Genomic DNA, 17,608 nt, shown 5'->3' on the forward strand with positions numbered 1-17,608 from the left:
GAAAAGCGATGGGTGTTAACACAATTGTAATCAACAAGCCGTTTGTAAAAATAATGGCAGCATGACAATGTTTTTTTAAATAGAAAATTATGAGTAGAATAAAATAGAAATTAAGGATAAAATAAAACCATATCATCCCCCTTGTATTCAAAGTTATTTGTGGCATGACAAAATTACCAATGCAATTCGGCAACAGGGTATATCATCTCAAATTAAAATATTAATCCTAAATGACTGGGGGCCAGAATCATCCTCCCCCTTCAACATTTTTATCAGTGAGATTTCATGAATTTTACTTTAAAGGATAAGTCCACCCCAACAAAAAGTTTATTTGAATAAAAAGAGAAGAATCCAATACGCATAACACTGAAAATTTCATCAAAATTGCATGTAAAATAAGAAAGTTATGACATTTCAATATTTCGCTTAATTTCACACAACAGTTATATGCACATCCTGGTCGGTATGCAAATGAGGGGACTGATGATGTCATCCACTCACTATTTATTTTGTATTCTATTATATGAAACATTAAATATTCTGATTTTCTCCCCCTTGCCCTGTGAAATCGAGTTTTATTCCTCCATGAACATGTGGAATTACCATTGTTTAACATTATGCTTGTTAGATATTTTTCTATTGATTCTAATCAATAATTTTCTGGGGTGGACTTGACCTTTAAATAACTTGAAAATGAAAATCCATAATTCATTGTTCGAAATAGAAATCTGAATCAGAATCACTCCGAAAATTCATTTTGCCCAATTAATCATGGGCCCGGCAGCCACTGTGCAGCACCAGATCGATGTAGATCTATCCCTTGAATCTTGAAACGCCAAACAGCGTAGCAGCAACTCCCATCTTTTAATGTCTTTTGGTCTGACGCGACTGGAGTTTGAACTCCTGACTTCCCGGTTATGAGGCAGATGCTCTACTAACTGAGCAAACACAATAGTTGGATCTAAATTCATTTATATTTCAATAAATTTGTCACTTTAAGCTAAAGCAAAATAATTGGAATTTTCTAGCAGATCACCTAAAAATTGCAAAGTTGCAATCGATTGGTTTCTTTCAATGTCCCTATGATCTTACCTTTCTTGTTTTCCTCTTCTTTTTCCTTTGCTCTCCTTAGGATCTCTTCTGCCTGCCATTGACTCATTCCTTTCCCATGACTGATCTGTTCCAACGAGGCTAACAGCGCCCCCACACATCCAATGCTAGACACGCACACCTCATGGCAACCAGACGCTTCAGAAATAGCATCCATGAGTCTTGAACAATAGGAAAAAATGAGAAACAACATTAGACTGATATCATTCTAAAATTACTGATAGATCAATTTTGAAGTGTTACATATTCATAATGAATTACATGTATGATGAAAAAAAAAGTAAAATGGCTGTTTAGTGCAAGAAAGACAAAACCTTACTATTGTTCATTTTTTACTTTTATGTGATGATGTTGAATAGGATTGGGTGCAATATATGTTTTGAAAAACATGGGCAAGTGAAAATAAATATCTTCACAAAAAATATAACTTTTTAAAGCTGAAATTTGAACAGGTCAAGGTAGAAGAAAAATTGATATTTCATGGAAAGAAAAATGACTGAACAGTGACCATTCGAGACAAATTATGAGGTCTGAATTCACAGAGGATGTTTAAGCCCTCTCCAACAATAAACTCTCACTTACATGGAGGTTGCTTTTTTTTTAAATGTGCACAAACCATGTATATGATCCAATAATTGCGGTAGATGCACACATGAGTATTATGTGCTTATTTGCACTTATTCTAGTATGCATAAACAAAGTACATGTAGTTTATGAGTGGTATCCCATCATAGTTAAAACCTTCTTTGTGAATCTGGGTCTAAGAGAGTAAATGCTGTAAGATGGAGAGGGTGAGATATAGACTTACAGTTTGATGAGGTCCAGGTCTGCTTTATGGTCCTTGTTTGACATGCATGTAATCTCAGCTCCCTCTATAGCAGGTCCAGATAGGTCCAGGATCCGACCAGGTGAAGACAGTATCTACAGTGAAGAAATAGTCCATTCACTATTACAGGTCTAGTATTAAACTTTTAAAGCTTGCTTTAATAATAATAATAATATACAGTTCTTGTATAGCGCATATCACATTTTGAATAATGTCTCTATGCGCTTCCAAAGGACTTGGATACTAAACATGTGTTTTGATCATCTTCTTTGTAATCTTATTGTAATTCACAAACTTGTAAATTGACCCCTTCATCCTATACTATATCTATTTGTGCATTATATACCAATAAATAAAGATAAATAAATACATGAAATTTAATAAAAGTATTATGACTGTTCATGGCTTTCAGGTGAGTGTAATTCATCAGAGTAATTTGCACCACTATTTCATAAAACAAAAAATATAAAACATTTCATTAGGGCATTAGTACATCTACAAAACCTAAACAACGTGGATCGTTGTGGCCCAGTGGATTAGTCTCTGGACTATGAAACAGAGGGTCGTGGGTTCAAATCCCAGCCATCACGTACCTTCAGCAAGAAATTTATCCACATTGTGCTGCACTCAACCCAGGTGAGGTCAATGGGTACCTGAAAGGAATTTATTCATTGAAAAGCCGAGCGCTGGAAAGGCTGCTTGAGCTACAGCCGGGGTAATAATACTCAAGTCCTTTGGAAGCGCATAGAGAATTTATTCATAATGTGTTATGCCCTATAAAAGAATTGACTATTATTATTATTACTGTAATAATAATAATAATAATAATAGCGGTATATTTACCCAGGGTAGCCGCTTCAGTTCCGAAAACTGTTCTCCCAGCGGGCCCTGCTATTATTACCCCGGCTTTAGCTGGGCTGCCTAGGCGCTCAAGCATTCAAGGAATTAATCCTGCCGGGTACCCATTTACCTCACCTGGGTCGAGTGCAGAGAGACCTCTGTAGAGACCTTCAAAACAGTCCCAACACCCTCAGCTATTATCTTGGGTATATTAGAACTGTTCAAAAGGTAGTTAAATGATCTGCATTAATTGTATAATATAGTGTTATTTTTTTTCACCAAAAACACATTGTTTTTACCTCTTTAAGGACCTTGAGGGCCTCGTTCCTCTGCAAAGGCGGAGGAAACAGCAACATCCTGTGTAGCAATGAACCAATCACAGGCCTCATAGAAGCCACACACCCTACCAGTCTGATCAGTTCTCCTGCTATACAGTAGATCACGTGCCTGGCTGAGCGAAAGGAGACGGGAACGGACACCGCGCTGCTGGATCCTCTACCGTGCTCCTGATGATGATTGGTTGCTAGGTGACCAGGATGATGGTGGTGGTCGGGATGATGGTTAGAGGAGATGATGGATTTCTGGTCCTTGGGGATACCGAGGATCGCGATGAGGGTGGGGCAAAGCTCTTGCCTGTTTTACATTAGAACATCAAATAAGCAGAAAGAAGGCATTTAGACAAGGTTTTAAGAAAAAGAGAAATTGTATTTATGCCAGACTTTGTATTAAATGACACAAGGGAAGACTCAGCTTAAGTTGAAATCCCCTGGGACCGCAGAAATCTGTTTGACGTAATAAGTAAAATTCAAATCGAAAAAAAGTAAGTAGCAGAGTTTTTCTTATAATCTGGTACTGCAATTGCTGTGGCTAAAGCAATAATTTGACTTACAGAAGATTGACCATGATATACAGACTGAACTATAGTTTGAAGTTTGGATACCTACATGTACATGAATGTCATTCAACTGTTCAAAATTCATTTGTGTTCTTGTATAAATGTCTTAAATGGGCATTATGATTTTCATTGAGAATATACATGTACATACATGTTCACGTAAACTCTACGAGATTACAAAGAAATTGATAGATTAAATGAAAACTAATGTATTTACCAAAGAACTTTCTGGAATGCTGAACTGCTTCGCAGGTTGGGCTCCATGTTGGTAAGCATGGCCAAGATAGCTTCCAGTTCAAAGGTCAGCTGCGTTTGATTCTGAGTGCTGGCTCCAGCTCTAACAAAATAATACAAAACAAATGGTTTTCAATACTTGAATTACTAGAAATTTACCCACATTGTGCTACACTCAACCCAAGTGAGAAGAATGGGTAGGAATTTATTTCTTGAAATGCAGCGCGCCTAACAGCTGCTCTGCTTAAGCCAGGGTATATGCTGCATTACTGTACAGTGCTTTAGAGACTTCTGATACAGTGTTAAGTGCTATATAAGCAAGTATAATTGTTATTAGTAGTAGTATACATGTACAAGAATAGCTGGACTATAAGTAATTCCAATCACAAGCTATTTTTCATTAAACCACATAATCGTTAAAATGTGGATATCTGCACCATCTTATTTCTTAGTGCATTCATAAATTTGTATACACAGAAAATTGTCTCTTGTTAACACATACATGTATAAACAAAATCACATCATCTTAAGAAATCGATGGAGCATTTAAATCTATGCGAAGTATAAAATTATTTTAGAAGGACTTACTTGTGAGTTTCTGAGACCTTGTTACATAAGAACCCCAGTACAGCAACCACATCACCACATAATCGGTCTTCATCGTCACCATCATCAACAGAAGCTGCAATACAAAACATACATTAAACATGAAGTCCTTTTACTCTGAAAAAAATGCTATGGAATACCATGCAAAACAAGTAATACTGCAAAAATGAAAGATAAATATATAATATACTTAACAATACATGTGTATCTGTAGTATGTTTATGAAGGAAGTCAAGCACTTTGGAATGCTCTACAGAAAATGGCATAAAATTCTATCCATCATCAGGCAAGCATGCATATACAAAGCATAGTAAAAAGCTTGAGGAACGATACATTGTAAGTATCGTGAGAGAAATATACAATAAACATGGGTTTTTTTTAAAGCAGGATTAGCTTTACCATAGGCATACATGTAGATCTGGCGGTTAAAAGGGAGGGAATGGCAAGGGGGTGGGGCAGAGTTTTTGAGGCCTTCTTTGGCTAATGAAAAAAATAATGACAAAAAAGAGCTTCTGTAATCCGAACTTGTTAGTTTTTGGTTAGTCAGAAAACTTTTGCCCCCCCCCCCCTGGTAAATCTTGGATCAATGCCTTGGTACTATTTTCTTTAACTGCAAATTCAATGTTTTTTTTCCCACCAACTTTAAAAGAGAACATGCATTAGTTATGAAAACAATAAATGCTAAAGTTATGTTAAAGAATTTAATCTAAAAACATCATTTGCTAAATTTCAAGTTACATGCATACAACAAACTGTATTCCTTTTAAAATTCTATCACTATCACAATTGCCTATCTTACATTGTTATCCTGTACTTTGTTTTTTCTTTGAATCTAAGCTGAGAATATTGTGCGACTGAAAAAACTATGTATGCTAGTGGCAAAGAATGACAAACACGAACAAGTATATTAATCATTGAAAGACAAACGCACATTTTCAGAAAATCCACACAGGTATCTACATGTAAGTGGTGCAAAATGACTTACATATGTTTGAAATCCACATGAAAAGCATGTCAAAAGTAAATTGAAATATGTGGTAAATATTAGAGTTTCAGAGAAAAACAAATGAATTATTTACAGATGTACAGGTACATGAACACATAAATGAATGTCAAACACACATAGTAGCTGGCAACTTCCAAGCAACATGTATAGTGGATGATATAACATTTTGAATGATCCTGTGTATTATTGTTTCAAATAAACTAAAAAATGATTTTTATGATTCCAGTAAATATTGTGATTATCCACTGCATAGACTAAAAGTCATATTAAAGCAATATTTTATTTTCATTATAGACAAATGGTACATGTACCAAAAGAGAGCCTGTGTGCAATTGGTCAAAAGTTTCATCTCATATAATTATTCATTTATTGTAGTCCCCTTCCAGGACTAATATTTTTGTACGAAAATGGACAAATGTCATGAATTACTTTTCTCAAAGAATGTGTGTGACATCCAAATATGTACATCTACATGTACATCTGTACACTGAACCATAACAAAATGTGGAGCAAGAAATAGCACTACATGTACATGTGGCTAATAAAATGTCAATTGATCTATTTCAGTTATTCCTGTTTGTATTTTTTCTGCAAAGGATTTCTTTAATTCAGACACTATTGTACAGAACATGTATGTGGCGTCCCCTCTGGAAAGAATGCATGGCATACATGATACATTGAGAAGGGTACTTATTTAACCATTTTTGCTCCAGATTCTGTTTGGTTTTAGTACATGTATGTTGCAATACAGCTTTTACCAACTACATATAAACAGGCTTACACAAATTTCAATACGATGTGCATATAATCAGCTTTCATGAAATTCATAGAATATGAGGAAAGGTGCTGTGAAAATGTCTGGAAAAAGGGAAAGAAAAAGGATGATAAAATCAAAATGGATATCAAGACATATATCATAAACTAATAGCGGAAAATAGATATCAGCTGAAATTGAGAATTTTTTTTTTTCAACATTATATAGTACATAATATACACAGACAAGGAGAGGTTTGTTGAAAAGGAAACATCAAATAAATAATTTATGGATGTGAGAATGTACTTCAAAGGTAAACTTCTTTTGAAGGACTTTATTCCGAAGCATTCAAATATCCAATAATAAAAGTAAAATATATGTAGAATTTGATGCTTTATAAAGATATCAGAACTTAGGAAAGTTCATAGCTTTGATAGAAATCAACATTCCATAGACTTTAGCCAGAAAATGCATTTTGAAAATAAATATCAGAAAAAAAAAGAAATTTCACGGCTGAACAAACCTCAATTATGCTTTTGGAGTCTTTGTACAGTGTAGTCTGTGATTAACACAAATGATAGAGTATTTGTGTGATGTGCATGTTTGTATGAAATGGGTACCTAAAACTAACAGTATGGAGACAATACAGCAAGTTTTGTCAAACTCTCACTACTGTAGGGATTCAAAGGTCTTGGAAACTCAGTCACAATTATAGTGAATATTAAACAATCCTGTATTTGGTCGTGTTGAGTTTATATGCATGCTTTGTGACACATTACATATCTCCGAGTAGGTCAATTAGACAACTTTTGTACTGTGTAGCTCAACATGTACATTATGAGTGGATTGTTTTGATAATATTAACAATTCTATGAATATAATTATGATGGAACAATGAAATTTCTTACCCATCTCTCCATGGTCTAACATGATAGTGCTTTTAACCTGGGATGAAATAGCATAGTGGTATAAAGATGAAAGCATTATAAGACAATGATAAAGGAATGGCTGCAAAAGCAGAAAATTTTACTTTTTTGAAAAATGAGATTATACATGTATGATAACATGCTTCTTTAAAGAAATGTCAATGAATCTTACCAAATCAATTATTATTATTTTTTAAACAAATTATGTAAATTTATTACTACAGACAGAGTATACATAGTTGCGTCATTTAGATGCAGCTATGTGCAAGTCACAAGTTGCATAAATACATATAGTGCACCAACCTGCTATTGCTCTTTAAAAAAAATCATACTCTTGATGTTAAAAATTTGAATTATTTATAATCTATTCAATTTTTTCAAACTTAAGATGTTATCAATACATGTAGGATGATAGTTCAACAGGGAGTTACTTTACATGAATTTAGACTTACCTATAATTTACATTACATGTACATGGGGGGGGGGGGGGGTATACATCAATCTGTGTGTAGCATTGGTGTAAAATTGTGATAATTCATAGTCGATCTCTTTTCCCACCACATATATGTAAAGTTTCAACACAGGTGGGAAACAAGCATTTATGTGGAACAATTTACAAACAATCTCAAAATCAAGGGGAAAAATTCTTGCTTACATGTGTATAATAAATCAACTAAAATTGACACAGAAATGATACAGAACATTTTATTGCATGTAATGGCTGCGGGTATAAGACAAGAAGCAGACTTACTAGCGCTTTACACAGCACACTCAAGGTTTGCGTGAGGGTGATTTTAGCAGCATTACTTGCTTGACTGGGATGACGAATGGGCCAATCAATGCAAGCCTACAGACACACACACATAAAAACAAATTGACATGCTACATGTACATGAAAAACAATGCAGTGGTACATACATGTAGAGCAACAATCATACAGTATGCAGTAGGCCTACTATTCTATACATTTAGCAGATAGATTGAAGATGAGTTGAAATGTTGACGGAATTTTCTTGGAATGCTCTTGATCTCTAAAAAACTGTTGCACTATCATTGAGTTCTGGGAGAGTTTTGATTAAAATACATGTAGGCATTAAGTGCTAAATAAAGCAAAAATAATTATCATCATCTTTATCCCCAGCCCCCCCCCCCCCTGCCAAAAAAAAAAAAAACCATGCAGCACAGAAACATTTTGAAGTCCCTTTAAGCTTAGTTTACAAGGGTAGGACATCAGTCTAGGCTTTCCTTTTTGTCCAGAAATAAACTTTGAATTTCAGCCCCAAACTTGTACCATATACATGTACTCAAGAGGCACAAATTCTGTAAAAAGCTTGTCATACATTAGATATGATTGATGTTTTCCCTGTGCATACATGGATGAATTGGAAATACAGAGCAAAAGAAGTGAAAAAAGGGACACAAATACCTGTACAAGGAAAATTTTTTAAATAGCTGGGTCCACAGTGATACTTGCTATTACATATCACACTGAAAACATATGAACTTTATATAAAATCAATAAAAAATATAATATTGACATTTAATAGATAATTAGTATATTCTGAAAATGAGCAAACCATAACATAAAATTGTACTAGTAATATTGAATAAAAAAAGACAGGATCATGATTACATACAGAAAGAAAAAAAATGAAGTGTACGATGGTATGAGTGTGTGATTGGATGAGAGCAATGTTTCATAATCAACAGGACCTCTCATTCATTGCCATGCTTGACAGGCTATAAAATTCATCACAGAGAGGGGAGATAACCCAGGGAGCTACCCTGTACTTAGAATAAATGTATGATAAGTATGTGCCACAGTCGAGATCCCCATTTTCAGCCTTAATTTACGTTCCAGAGCATCAGTAATTATCACCTTTTTTCCGTTCCGGAGACCTTAAATTTGTGGTTCCGCGTTCTAGTGCGTGTCCGTCATGAACTGCTCAGCCGGTGGCGCCAATGGACCATTCTGGAGACCCCCATTTTCTAATATGGTCAGTTTCAGAGCATTGCATTACTAGCAATCGTTGATCCTAGAGACGTTCTGGAGACCCCCATTATATAAGACTAATTTTTAGTTCCAGAGCCCCCTATTTTCGACTTTGGTGTGTCACATAGGTATCATGGTATAATTTGAGTAGCCCTGCCCCCCCACCCCGGAGAAAAAACAACAGTGGATCACCCCCCCCCCCAAGAATTTTTTTTTTTTAAGTCGACCATGGAGCTATAATTTGTCAGCATTTTCCTAAAAAATCTGACATGCAAAAATTACAAAGAAATGTCACTGGGTTAAACACTAAGATTAACTGAAATATTATACCAATATTATAATGAACAGCATACAAATATACAATCAACTTGCTGGAACAAGATTACAAAACATATGCATGATAATATGACACCAATATATACTCATGCAACATGACTGCAGCAAGACACCAAGCAGACAATATGAGACTGGTATCTATCATTTCTACCTGTCGATTGGTGCTTTGAGCTACATCTGTCATGACCTGAAGAATGGTCACCTGACATGCCTTGTGGACCTCAGGTTTGCTCTGGAGATACACCGATTGACAAAACTGGGACAACCATGGGAAATGGTAAAGGATAAAATGGTTTTTCAACATCAGTGCGTGCGATTCAGGGATGGATCCAGGATTTTCCAAAGGGGGGGGGGGGCATTTTGTACAGAAAAAAATTTAACAAGCCCCCAAAAAGGGTCTTCCTTCCCAATTGATGGTGATGTCAGGAAAATTTGACAATAAAAAAAAATGTCCCCACTTGTGCAAGGGGGAGGGGGGGGGGGCACCGGCCGGGTGTGCCCCAACCTGGATTCACCATTAATGCGATTTAAATGTACCTTGCAGCTTTAGATCTGTTAAGAACTTTCTAATACATGATCCAAGTTCTGTTATGCAAAAATATCTCTACTACCTGGTATTTGTCTAAGTATACATACTTGGTCAATTATATTTGGTCACAGAAGTTGCATCTCAACTGAAGACACATCTCTACCACATGTCTATAATGAAGCAGCCTTTTTTTTCAAATATGGTAAGAATCTAAATTCCGTCTACATTATTTCATTAAAAAATAACTAGTCAAGAAAGAGGCAAGTTTTAAGTACAGTCAATGCTCAATGGTAATCAAAATATGTAGCCCAACTCATTTCATCCAAGGCAGTTTCGAAAGGGGGTAGTAAATACCATCCAATAAAAAAAAAATTTAGATGAAGTAAAGTACAGGCATGTCTAGAATTAATATTACAACATAAAATCTCACGGTTTTCAGACAGCTTTAAAGGGAATGAATGCATTTGAGAGGATTGACTGAACAATTATGAAACGTCCTACAGAACAACATAATTATTCATCATTCTCATTTCACAATTCTTTTTTTTTATATTTAAAGTAAATAGGATAATACTATACATCTGTAAGCATTGGTAAAACTGGTAAATCATCGATGGAATGTTATAAAAATCAAAGTAAGCAAAAAGGATTTATTTAGAGGTTGTAGGATACCTTGGCAATGTTGATAACAGTCTGCGGAGACACATGAGATGGATTAGAGCAGGCTACCATCAAGAGAAGCTGTAAGAGAAATGAAATATTGAAAGGGGAAAAATACTATTAAGTATGACAAACCAAAAAGTGCTACCTAACAAAAGAAATTAATATTCAGGGAGAATAAAATGATAACTTGCATGGTTATAGTCACAATGAACACAATCATAAACATCATTATTAAAGCCACTATTATATCATCGTCACAATATTCATCTTCATCATAATCATAATCATTATTAATCAACATCACAATGATCATAATTGCAATGACCATCATTATCACTATCATTATTATTGGGGCCATCTTCATTACCACTGTTATTATCATCATCACCAAAGCATTATTACCATCTTCATCACCATCAAAATCATGATCATCATCATCAATTATCATCGTAATCATCATCATCAAAATCATCATCATCATCATCCTCCTCATCACCCTGGTCATCACTTCCATCACCACCACCACCACCATCACCACCATCATCATCACCACCAGCACCACCACCACCACCACCACCACCACCACCATCATCATCATCATCATCATCATCATCCTCTTCCTCCTCCTCATCATCACCATCACCACCATCACCACCACCATCATCATCATCATCATCATCATCATCATCATCATCATCATCATCATCATCATCATCATCATCATCATCATCATCATCATCATCATCATCATCATCATCATCATCATCATCATCATCATCATCATCATCATCATCATCATCATCATCATCATCATCATCATCATCATCATCACCATCATCACCACCACCACCACCACCACCACCACCACCACCACCACCACCACCACCATCATCATCATCATCACCATCACCACCATCATCATCACCACCAGCACCACCACCACCACCACCACCACCACCACCATCATCATCATCCTCTTCCTCCTCCTCATCATCACCATCACCACCATCGCCACCACCACCAACACCATCATCATCATCACCACCACCACCACCACCACCACCATCATCATCATCATCACCATCACCACCATCATCATCACCACCAGCACCACCACCACCACCACCACCATCATCATCATCATCATCCTCTTCCTCCACCTCATCATCACCATCACCACCATCACCACCACCACCACCACCACCATCATCATAACTGACCTTCATGATCTCTACTTGATGCTCCTCACTCAGTGATGGAGTCACAGCTACTGCTCTAAGGATCTGGTTTGGCATGGTATCATCTTCATGCTCTATCTCACCCTCTCGGCACTTCAATTTCTCATCAGTTACTACTTTCTACAAGGAGGAAAATGCACAGTGATATTGATCTTAGTATAAAATCAATCTCCAGCAATATTCAGACACTTCACCAAAAGTCAGAGGCGTGTATTTCATGGGGGACTCCTGCAAGCATCTTTTCATATTTATAACTAATCTTGTCCACATTTCATCATTAAAAAAAATGGGGGATATGGGGAAAGCCAAAACAAAACTGCTATCAGCTTTTATCATCAACATATTAAAAGTATCACTAAAAGAATTTTGCTTAAAACAAACTTTCTTTTTACAAAATTTTGTAAAGAATAAAACAGGAATCAACTTGAGAGTTACCAGAAGCATGTTCTTTGAAAGAACCAAGTTTACAGAAGGGAAAAAATAAAATGTCAAGAGGTTTTAAAGTAAACTGCATTGTAAATAAGAATGCAAACCTGAAGTCCATTGATCCCCAAGGGAATAATCTTGCTAGTCTTTGATTCCAAGCACAGTTTAAATGGTTCAATACAGACTTCTCTCTGTGAATGTGTAGAAGCTTCTGACTCCTGGCTGTATATCCCTGCAATGATTATAATAGTGAAGGGAAAATAAACGTTGGTTAAAACAAACAGATTTAACATTTGACAACACTAGGGTATCATTATATTAATGAACTTTTAATGTATAGTAGTACACATGTGCTGTATACAGTATGCAGGGAAAATGTGCCTTTCATTCCTTTTCCGTAAATGAAAAACAAGAGATGTGATCCACAATATTTGTAATTCCATTTGATTATGGCTTATAAACGAATTTTTTTTAACAAAAACAGTCGATATCGCGTCCATGAGGGAATTAGGGATGCATACGTGTACTTGAAGGCATGTACATGTCGTACAATGTACATGTACCTGTAGATCTGTATATACAGGGCAGCAAGGAACATCCTTTTACTCTATACTGATTTATGGTCTTTTTCTTTTGCTGAATTTTTACAGGCTAAAAATAAAATGTATAATCTCTATTTTCAACACATTAATGCTTATTTTCTAGCTGTGGAAATGGACCTCAGATTCATGTAACTTGATTACTGGTCTTAAGAAATCACTAATAGGGTATGGGTTTGAATCGAAGTAAAAATCACAATGAACCGTTTTACTGGAAATCGGACCCACGTACACTGCACTGTTGTACTACATGTACAACTACATGTACATGTATGTGTGAAATAAATTACAGGTCCAAAGGATGCATAAAATCATATTTTTCTGATAAAGGAATTAGCCTCGTGTCTAAAAATTGGACAATGGATTTTCACTTAAAGTTTTCTGCACATGTGTACTAGTATGTACTGTATTAAAATATAATAGGGGAGATCGGGGTTAGTTGGAACGCGGGGTAAGTTGAAACATTGTAATTTTCTTTAACGCCTTTAAAAAAAATTATGCAATACTGCCCTCAATTTATTGCTATTAATAATACAACACTATTAATAGCAATAAATTGAGGGAAGTATTGCATAAATTTATTTTACAGGCGTTAAAGAAAATTACAATGTTTCAACTTACCCCGCGTTCCAACTAACCCCGATCTCCCCTATACCTATGTACATCTTTGTGAACTTTTAAAAATAAAACAGGCCAATTATTAAATCAATTGACTCTTATTTACAAATGAAATGAGTTGAGGTACATGTAGCAGATGGTCATTGCTTCAATAGTGTGTTCTGTTTGTGGGCACACAAAGACTGGTATACATGAGTGTGAAATACACTGTAGAAGAGTATATATATTGCACATATGGTTAGAATAGTACCTACGTGTAGCTGCACATCTGGCATGATTTCAGGTTGTTTTTACTCAAGGGCAATCACATTCACAAACCATATTGCAACTTGTTGAAATCATTTTTTTTTCCATATTAAAATTATTCATGCAGTTCACAAAAAAGGTATAATTAACAAACATTCACATATACATGTACTTCGAAATTTTACAAGTACATGTTTCAATAAAAAATTACACTTCAAATGTATTTTGTGCAGTTACAAGAAATGTATGTACCAGAAGAAATATATGAATCCATGATTGCATAATTTGACATGTACTTTGCTTTTATCATCAAGATTGTAGATTCACAAGTGAATGTAAATGGTATTGGTTAATTTCACACCTTTTTATTTTCAGCAATAGGACTTCTTTGGGGTTAGTTGTGCAGTTAACAACATAATTATTCACACCCCTGGGAAAGTTATGTGTTTTCCTGTAAAACTAAAAACTAAACCAAAATTACTTGTACAGTACATCTGTTCGTGCAGAATAACTGGATTAGAACTCCTCCTGGTTTGCATGTATAGCAAATCCCACTCAGAAAAGTCAAAAGAGCAAGACAAACTTCATGAACACATTGACCTTTCCAATGTAATGTTTACCATTTGAAACAAAACACATCTGTAAATATTAGGACCTAGACCTCACAGGAAGTGCAAGTATGCTGGAAAGAAGTACAGCACAGACTTGTCCAATAAGTACAGTTCACTATGCACATGTATAGATATCATGTACTTTTTGCTGTTCAACCAGACTCCACGTACATGTATTTTAAAAGTCACATATTGAGATGATGGACACTGGATAATTAATGACAATTGGAATGAAGTTTCCCCTTTTTCATGCTTGTTTTTAAAGATTACAATACTGTGTCCCATGGAATAAGATTTACAAGAAATTGATTTGAGAGAATTAATATAAATAAATAAAGATTTTTTCATGACTAATGACTTAATTACATGACTGTGAAATGAAATCTCCCAAAATGCATTGATTACTTGTACATGTATTCCATTGTAAGATTAAAGTGCATGTCTTTCAAATAAAAGGTGCCTTTTAAGAAAAACAAAAACTACATACATGACCAGGGGCTTGTATCACAAAGCTTAGCAATGATCGTAGAATATTTTTCTACGACTGATTCCATTGACTACAATGTACAATCAATCATGAAAATCAAGCTTACAATTAATCTCTAACCTTTGTGTTACATGACCAGGATATACATGTATGAAGCACTAATTGATAGTCAAATGTATCTTCTTTGAAGGTTTTAATTGATTTTAAAATATGATTGAAAAGCACACTTGGCTCTTTGTAGCCAGACATTCATAGGCAAAAAAAAATTAATGAATAACAATGTATACAAATAATATTGAGAATACTTATCAATGTATCTAGGACAATGCTATACCTTGTGCTTGGCTGACGGCCTCTCGTATAGCTGCATGCTTGTTTGATGTTGCCTCCTTAAGGATCTGTCCAAACAACCCCTCCATGATCAGGTCAGTGAGGTCGGGTCAGGTCAGGTCAACAGATCTTTGGGTACTTGAGGACAGACTACTGGTAACTCATTTCATTATCGTCTTTCCAAGGAAAGCTTCAGAATGTACAAAAGCAGAATTATGCAAGACTTAGTAAGATTTCAGGACTACCAAAATTATTTTAGAACTGCAACTGAAGAGCATTGTACAAATTGCAGTTTGACACTCATAATGAACTTCCTCAAAATATTAAAGCAAAATTAAAGTATTAAAGCAAAACATTTTGCAAGTTTGCAGTAAATAATGACAAATATGGCATGTCTTTACACTTTAAAAGGGATGGTCCGGGCTGAAAATATTTATATCTACATGTAAATAAATAAAGTAAAATTCACAGAGCAAAATGCTGAAAATTTCTTCAAAATCTACATGTAAATAAATACCGGTAGAGTAAAATTCAGAGCAAAATGCTGAAAATTTCATCAAAATCAGATAAAAAATAACGTAGTTCTTGAATTTTAAAGTTTATCAATATTTTGTGAAAACAGTTATATGCACATCGTCATGAATATTCATTAGGTGGGCTGATGATGTCACATCCCCACTTTCCCTTTTTTATATGTTATTACATGAAATCATAAATGTTTCATTTTTTCATAATGTGTAAATGATGTGTTCCATTATGATGAAATAAGTTGGGGCAATAAATAACTAATGCACTTAATCAGTTGTCAATCCAATTAGGCTTTTTTTTTGGGGGGTAGATTTTTTTAAATAAACTTAATATAAAATACAAAAGAACAAGTGGGGATATGACATCATCAGCACACCTAATGAATATTCATAAAGACATACCTAGAACTGTTTCACCGGAATAATGCAACTCTTTAAAATTCAATAACTTTTATATTTGTTATCCGATTTTGATCAAATTTTAAGCATTTTGCTCTGTAAATTTTACTCTTATTTATTGAGATATGAATATATCCAGACTGGACCATCCCTTTAAAAGACAAATCCAAAAGGATAAAAATCAGAGGCATAACACTGAATATTTCATCAAAATTGGATGAAAAATAAGAAATTTATGACATCATTGTAAAGTTTTTATTAATTTCACCAAACAGTTATGCACATCTTGGTCGGTACGCAAATGGGGGGACTGATGACATCACCAACTACATGTATATCATCATATGAAAAATTATATTTTTAATTTTCTCCCAATTGTCATGTCAAACAAAGATGTCCTTGATAAACATGTAGAATTACCTTTGTTTTAATATTTTGTAGTTCATTTAAGTTGGTCCTTATTGTCAAATCTGTAAAAATTGTAATATTATATACCACAATAAAAAAAAATAGTAAGGGACATCATCGACTCTGTCGTTTGCATCGCATTGAGTTGTGTATACAATGCAACTGTTTGGTGAAAAATAATCATAGCCTAATTTTAAGATATCATAACTTTCTCATTTTCATCCGATTTTTATGAAATTTTCAGCGTTATGCTCGTTTGAGTTTTCTCTATTGATTCAAATCAACATTTTTCTGGGGTGATTTGACTTTTTATTTGAAGGTTTTATATTTCCAATCTGTAGAAATTTTATACCTCTGCTACCATGCTACGCTCTATGTTGCCAATTTTAGGATTATTGGGCACATTAGATAGCCGTAAAATACTTAATAATCACAAAGAAAAATAAACTTGGTCAAAAAGTAGATCTGTGTAGATGGCAATTCCAAGCAAAGTGAATATTTTCCAAAATCTTATTGGCTCTGTTTATTTAAAGTTATGATAAAAATTTTGGAATTAGAACTCGCTCCTGTGTATTTTCAATGCTGGACACATGTACATGTATGTACTTGCATACTGCTTTTGAAATTTGATGTATCAAGCTCTGATAGAAACACAGTATGTACAGTGTAAGCTAAAAATTAAGTCTTAAACAATACAAATAGATAAACTGGAAATATAATACTAAGCATTAAAAATGTTTAATTTCCTTATGTTTAAAGACAAAGTATCATCACAATTTCCATCACTAGATTCATGATATATATCATCATCATAATCACCATTCACAATCTATCATCATCATCATCATCAGGGCAATTCCAAGCAAAACTGGACATTTTCCAAAAATTTATATTGGCTCTATTTTAAATCTGGAGCAAACTTTTCTATTAAAACTCATATGGGATTTCATAAATACAGAAGGGGAACATAATTAGCCACAATTTTTTTTTCTTATGCATCT

General features: G+C 34.6%; 1 protein-coding gene across 4 annotated transcripts in view; it reads right to left on the reverse strand.

Moving 5' to 3' along the window:
• LOC129259163 (brefeldin A-inhibited guanine nucleotide-exchange protein 3-like) overlaps positions 1-17,608 on the reverse strand; it is a 36,084-nt gene that overhangs the window by 16,922 nt on the left and 1,554 nt on the right. Inside the window, exons 2-13 of one of the 4 annotated variants that reach the window (XM_054897460.2) lie at positions 15,278-15,463; positions 12,490-12,614; positions 11,939-12,076; positions 10,728-10,796; positions 9,678-9,782; positions 7,949-8,044; positions 7,180-7,216; positions 4,494-4,560; positions 3,889-4,008; positions 3,076-3,409; positions 1,919-2,031; positions 1,093-1,271 (exon numbers count right to left, since the gene is read on the reverse strand). In XM_054897460.2, coding sequence (XP_054753435.2) covers positions 1,093-1,271; positions 1,919-2,031; positions 3,076-3,409; positions 3,889-4,008; positions 4,494-4,560; positions 7,180-7,216; positions 7,949-8,044; positions 9,678-9,782; positions 10,728-10,796; positions 11,939-12,076; positions 12,490-12,614; positions 15,278-15,362 — 1,468 coding nt within the window. In that variant the 5' untranslated portion in view covers positions 15,363-15,463. Of the gene's footprint in view, positions 1-1,092; positions 1,272-1,918; positions 2,032-3,075; positions 3,410-3,888; positions 4,009-4,493; positions 4,588-7,179; positions 7,217-7,948; positions 8,045-9,677; positions 9,783-10,727; positions 10,797-11,938; positions 12,077-12,489; positions 12,615-15,277; positions 15,464-17,608 lie in introns of all 4 variants that reach the window. The other 3 variants (XM_054897459.2, XM_064098099.1, XM_054897462.2) reach the window with 3 other exon arrangements.

The sequence above is a fragment of the Lytechinus pictus genome, chromosome 4 (assembly GCF_037042905.1).
Source record: "Lytechinus pictus isolate F3 Inbred chromosome 4, Lp3.0, whole genome shotgun sequence".
NCBI lineage: Eukaryota > Metazoa > Echinodermata > Echinoidea > Temnopleuroida > Toxopneustidae > Lytechinus > Lytechinus pictus.